Source organism: Solanum dulcamara, chromosome 1 (assembly GCF_947179165.1).
Source record: "Solanum dulcamara chromosome 1, daSolDulc1.2, whole genome shotgun sequence".
NCBI classification, from domain to species: Eukaryota; Viridiplantae; Streptophyta; class Magnoliopsida; order Solanales; family Solanaceae; genus Solanum; species Solanum dulcamara.
The window spans coordinates 81,264,494-81,271,044 of record NC_077237.1 but is presented as its reverse complement, the minus strand read 5'-3'; the positions used below and the strand labels follow the sequence as shown (position 1 = coordinate 81,271,044).

General features: G+C 32.3%; 1 protein-coding gene across 1 annotated transcript; it reads left to right on the top strand.

Annotated features, from left to right (window-relative positions):
• The first annotated feature begins 279 nt into the window (after positions 1 to 279).
• Positions 280 to 5,245, top strand: LOC129880047 (co-chaperone protein p23-1-like). The gene is made up of 6 exons (XM_055953874.1): positions 280 to 460; positions 4,095 to 4,281; positions 4,382 to 4,541; positions 4,629 to 4,669; positions 4,763 to 4,814; positions 4,901 to 5,245. The coding sequence occupies exons 1-6, from the start codon at positions 456 to 458 to the stop codon at positions 5,005 to 5,007; spliced, it is 552 nt and encodes a 183-aa protein (XP_055809849.1). The 5' UTR covers positions 280 to 455; the 3' UTR covers positions 5,008 to 5,245.
• Positions 5,246 to 6,551: the final 1,306 nt, after the last annotated feature.

Here is a 6,551-nt window from a genome sequence, read left to right as displayed (position 1 = left end):
CATATACATGATGAAATAACTTATTCCAGATAACTAATCCTAGGATAATTAATCTCATCAACATATATGAGATAACTTATTCTATCACTATGGTATATAAATGATGGGATAAGTTATCCCAAATATAATAACCAAACAACACAACAAAATTTTATCCCTAAATTATTTTTTATCTTAAAATTATTTATTTTTATCACTTACATCAAACGACCCCGCATGATTATTTTTACTAATATACTCAAACAACCTATCCCTATAGTGTTTTTGCTTTTCCAAATATCTAGGCAGTAGAACTGTAGAAGAAGTATCTAGAAATTTGCAATAGCACCCTTCAAATTTCAAAACTTTGCATTATATAATCAAACTTCAAAACCTACCATCGTTTCAGTAAATTTCAAAAGGCCACACACAAACATCTGCGCTCTCAAAAATTTTCCTCTCACATTAGCAACACCATGAGGTAATTTCTTAAATCTCTCTCTTGTGTTAATAAATATGCTTTTTTTTTTTAATCCGCAGCGGAGATAAGTCTATCCTTCCCAAATTTTACTTAGTGAATTTCATTGGATATGTCGGATGTTTGTAAGCAGATTGCATAGGGCTAGTTTTTTATTAATAAATAAAAACGAACCTCGAAAATTATAAACAGAGGCCTTACCTTATTAAAGTATGCATTTTTAGGTTTTCTTGGAATTTTTTTTTTTTGGTGAGGAGAAGTAGTGGGTTTTCTCAGTTGAATTATTTGAATCAAATCCTAAGTAGTGTTGATGATTTTGCTTTACTTTGTTATGGATATTAACTTGGTTTACTTGAACTCTGTCTGTCTATTGTGCATTGGAAGGCTGAGTTATATTTAGTTTGCTTGCTAATAATAGGATTAATAGGGGATTGTTATGCTGTTTTGGTTAATATGAGATATGGATTATTATATAGTGAATAACAATGTATAAATTGTTATACAGTAAATAATTATATATTTTTGAAGAGATTGTCTACTTTGAGGGCAGTCTTATTTAGGCATTGCTAATGCAAGCATTTTTATTTCACATTCTATCAACAATAACAACATACCTGATGTAGTCCTACAGAGTTCTTATGGGGTGGGGTCTGGGAGAGCAGAGTGTATGCAAATCTTACCTAGGCAGAGAAGTTGTTTCTGATAGACTCTTGGCTCAAGATAAAAACAATTTAGAAAAATACGTAATAGAAGTACAAGAGACGTAATTGTTTTTATTTTTTATTTTTTTGTGTTTGATAAGTAGATAGAAAATATTGTCCCAAGAGCATCTATAAATAATTTAGGCAAACACTATGAGTGTGAAAGTGGGGTGGAGGGGCTGAGGTGATTTGGTTAATGGGAGGGAAGGGGGAGGGTTGAATGGCCCTTCCCCCAGGGTGCAGGGTTGGTGTGGGAGTCAAAGAAACAATCATCCTGAAATGCCACTTATAGTTTTCCCTACTTGCAGTAGAGAAGTCATTTTCCTGATTTCTTTTGAAGGAACTTGTTTTCTGAAATATTTTGAATAAACCAAACATGGGAAAAATACACCCAAAGTAATGCACATTTTCCTGCACAAAGCATACCTGTATGCAATTTAGAGTGTAATAACGGGGACCAAATGCTGTAAAAATTATGAAGAGTTTCATACGAGAAACCAACAATTGCAGAGATTCTTTTCATAGTGTTGAGTTTTATGTTGCATACCAATTCTTGTCTTTGTTATCCAGAAATTTATGTTGGGATTGTCTTTACTTATGCCACCAACCAAATTATCCCTTAGTGGCAGAGAAAAGGATTTTACTGGAAGTAAAAACTACCGAAATAATATGTTCTAATTTGGTGAGTACGGAATGAAAAAATAGGAGTGTTAGGAAATAAAAAGAACAATATAAAGATAGATGTTTTCTTATTTCACCGGCAATTTTTCATGTAATGACAGAATGTTCTGAACTTGTGAGTACGGAATGAAAAAATAGGAGTGTTAGGAAATAAAAAGAACAATATAAAGAGAGATGTTTTCTTATTTCACCGGCAATTTTTCATGTAATGACAGAATGTTCTGAACTTGTGTTGTATAGATAGTTAAACAAACTTGATAGATCATTGTGGATTTGCACACAAAGAGTCATATAGACAAATTTGCACTTACTTTGACCCTCACTTAGTTTTTATTATGGATACTTTTAACTTATTAAAAAGCTATTAATAATGTAGTTTTCTCTTTTGAGTGTACTCTTGCCTCCTTTTATGTTTTCCGACTAGATTGCAGCGCAATTTAATTTCTTGCTAGTGTATTTTATTGAGAGCAAGAATTTTTTGGGGAATAGCATCTAATATGATATTCTTAACCTTGTTCTGTTTAGCTACTAAGGGAATAGTAATTTCATCTTACACTCATGGTTAGAAAAGAAAAGAAAATGAAGAGGAATAAAAAAGGCTTTGGTTTAGATACACAATTTGTCATATCTCCTTTCAATAGATATATGAACCAAAAAGACAATTCCTTTGTATTTGCAGTTTAAGATAACATGCCTTCTTGATAGTGTAGCATCTCTTGATATTTTTAAGTGAGAGCGAGCAAAAAGCCTTTCCGTGGATTCTAGTATGGACTCGAAAAAAGCAACTTTATTGTGTTGTTTAAACATGGATGTGGATGTAAATTGGTTTAGAGTGAGTTGTGATGGGAATATGGTGAAGGGAAAAGGAAAGGGTTGACTTCATTTTGCCCTGTATGGTCTTTAGTTTTCTATTGTTGATAAATAATGTCATTTGGTGTCACTTAGAGTGGGAGGTGCTAATGGTCTAATAACGAGGCTGGAGTTGTAGGACATGTTTTCCTAATAAAGAGTACTCATTCAATCAAATAAGTCATTTTTCAGTTGGCCCTCCATATTGTTATCTTTTACTTGATTTAATCAACTATACCAATGTTAGTCTTATTTAATCAACTCTAAAAGTTAGTCTTTGGGTAAAACAAAGACTTAAGATGGGATTAGATCTGCTACCATGTTAAGAAGGTGTACCTTCATTACACAATTCCAAAAGCTAGTGCGATTTTATCTCAAGTCCAAGAGCTAGCTCACGTTCTTCAATAAATATAGAGAATCAAAGCTAGACTCAACCAAAATTTTGGTTTATCCAACGTTGAGCCCCAATTGTATATTGTTATTCCTCCACATGTCCAGTTCTGGACGTATAGGGATGGTGTTAGAGTCTTATATCGATGTGGGATCGGGTGGATTTCTTTCTCCTGGTCTTAGATCTTCACCTCGTGAGTCAGCCTTTGGAGTTGAGTTAGCTAAAAGTTCATTTTCTTCACCACCATAGTATCAAAGCAGTCAAATGTCTTGAATTTGAGTCTCACCATCATCCATTAACATAATTTCCATGTGTCTGGCCCATAAATAAAATTATGCCCGCACACGAGGGGATGTGGGACATGTTGAAGATACAATTATGTAAATATAAGTGTTTTATATCTAGTAGTTCAAACTTTTAAGCTTTTAGATGAGATGGTCACGTATTGTAGTGCACCAATGTGATAATTAGTGATTTACAAGCTGTTGATACTTAAAGTTAAGCCAATTGACTACTTCAGCACCTCATAGCTTTGCACTGTTATTTGCTGAAGTTCACTTATTGAAGTTACTGCACCATTGTTTCTTCCTACCTACCGTTTCCTAAGTGCTTTCTGCTCCAGAAGCAAGAAATTCACACTTTACGCAACCATCTAGTCTTGCATAGTCCTGGAATCAGACATTCAGATGTCTAGTCTTGGATCTTTTAAATTATCTAGACTGTTTAATTCTGGGCTTGAACAAAATTAACACTGTTCCAATGATGGATTCAGTTCAATTAAGAGTAGAATAATGTTATTATGGTGGTCCGATGGCCTTCTCAATTATCTTCGTAAAGTTATTTACATCATGTGTTATTTAAATCGAAATGCTGCTTAACTGTAACTGATTAGAAAGAAACATGTAACTACTCAATCTTTATGGGTTTATAAGAGTTGAAAGTTCAGATCAATGAATGTTTCCCAACGATACTATTGGCTTATTGAAAATATTTGTTCTATCTTATTTTATTTCAGCCGACATCCTTCTGTCAAGTGGGCCCAGAGATCTGACAAGGTGTTTATCACAGTAGAGTTACCTGATGCCAAGAATGTAAAGCAGAAACTAGAACCAGAAGGAAAATTCTCGTTTTCTGCAACTGCTGGAGCTGATAATGTACCATATGAAGTGGTTCTTGATCTCTTTGATAAAATTGATGTTGATGTGAGTAAATCTTCTCCACCTATTTTCCATGCTGAGATTTCTGTATGTTAAACCAAAATTTACTCTCTCATTAAACGGTCGTTTAATGGTCATCATTCAGGAGAGCAAGTCTAGTATTACATCAAGAAATATCTGCTATCTTGTAAAGAAGGCAGAAGACAAATGGTGGAGCAGACTGATTAAGCAAGAAGGTAAACCACCAACGTTTTTGAAAGCTGACTGGGACAAATGGGTTGATGAAGATGAACAAGACAGTACACGTAAGTAAATTTCATCACAGTTCCGCCTTATTGATGATCTTCAACACCAATCTGCGGTAATATTTTCCATGACCTTAAATTTTTCAGCAGCTGGAGCAGATATGGATTTGGGCGACATCGACTTTTCGGTAAGCATGATTCATCAGATAAGTACACTCTAATTATTACTGTTGATTTGTGCTGAACTTGGGACTTACATTACCCTTTTCTTGATATTTCAGCAACTCAACATGGGTGGCGGTCCTGGGGATTTTGATGCCGATGAGCCTGAAGGTAAACTGGCTATTTATTATATGTTAGGATTGAATCTTGTTTTATCTCCATTTTCAGTCTGATATATAGTGATGCGGTTTTTGTAGAAGAAGATGATAGCGACACTGAAGAAGAAATCGAGGAAGGAAAGCATGAGCATAGTGAATCTCAAGCAGCAACTCCAGCAACCACTGAACCTGAGATGAAAGCTTGAAAGCTCCCATTTTTGTTTGTTTGTTTAACTTCTAATTATTAGTATAAGATATGTAGTTTAAATTAATGTGTCTTTGCCTGTTGGTGGTGGAGCTTAGGTTTGGCATTGTATTCAGTGTCCATGCATTTGGGATTATCATAAATTTAACCAGATAATGTAGAACAATGGTAGCATTCTTGGTTAAGAGAAGTAATCTGTGCCTTTTTTGAGTGTTTCTATGCATTTGTTTTTTTACTTGGGGCACCCTGCCCTGCACAGACCTGATATGCCCATTTGAATAACCGGGTGACTTACCAATTTTAGAAGTAGGATTTTTTTGCAAACAATTAGCACGTTCAACTTTTTCAAAAATCTTCTTTTTGTTTCACTGTTAGTCAAATTCAAAACATAGTTTGGAACAATAATACTCTGTTTGTCTTCATTTAAAATCTTCATCTAATCTGTTTTTGCATTATACCTTTTGTCTTGCCCCATTTTCTGTTGTAGCGATTGATAACTAATAACGTTAATACGATATGAATACGCATGAGATATTAGTTTCCTTAATATTGGAACTTAAAGAGTCAACAATAAGAGCAAATTCAGTTGTTTCCTCAAGTAATGTGCATCTAGTCTACTTCGATCCTCGTAAGTAAATTTGAAAAAAGAAAAAAAAACCAACTGGGAAAAGATTATAAGCGATGTGAGAAGGCTGTTTTGAAAAGATATTTTTTTGAAGTAATTTGAGGCTGTCTCCTTTTAAAAGTTCTCTTACACTTCAAAACACTCAGGAATAAGACGATAGCCTACAAATTCATTCAAAAGATTAAAAAATAATACATAAACAAACGTTTAATCTTACACTCCAACTTTAAGAGCATGTTTGGAAAGTCACAATGTAATTGGGATTTGGTGTAATTGGGTGTAATTACACTCTTTGATATGTTTGGTAGATCAAGTAATTACTTGGTAAGAGAGGAATTGGTGTAATTACATCATGTAATTACATGAAGCTTTTCAAAATTCTTCTTTTATTTATATTTATATTTTTTCATTTTAATTTATTTTTTATTTCTACTATTTTTTTAAAAAAATATTTTTATTATTCTAATATTTTTATTTATATTTCATTTCATTCTCATTCTCAACCTTTACTTTTTCATTCCATACAATTTTTCATATTATTTATTTATTTATTTATTTATTATTCTATTTCTTTTTAAAAATAATTTTGTTAGTATTCTAATTTTTAAAATCATATTTATGTACGTTGTGTTAAAATTTGATATAAGAGCATTATGTTAAATTTTTTGTTTTGAATTTAGGATTTATGTCATATTTTCAATTTCATTTTTTTTATTACTATTGACTTGATATTTCACATTGCAAAATATTTATTTTTTAGTTAAACTTGATAGATTATTTTTGTCACATGATTTAATAATTTTATAACATTATATTTATAATATTAAATTTTTTTTCAAACATACGTTTCATGATGTTCATAAAAATCTTATACTTTTAATTTATTTGATTAAATTATTTAAAATATACTAATTTAAAAA

What these genes read in the sequence shown, in the direction of transcription:
- LOC129880047 (XM_055953874.1), top strand. An exon ending in TGGGCGACATCGACTTTTCG is followed by an intron (nt 4,670 to 4,762) that starts GTAAGCATGATT and finishes TTGATATTTCAG; the next exon opens with CAACTCAACATGGGTGGCGG. An exon ending in TGATGCCGATGAGCCTGAAG is followed by an intron (nt 4,815 to 4,900) that starts GTAAACTGGCTA and finishes CGGTTTTTGTAG; the next exon opens with AAGAAGATGATAGCGACACT.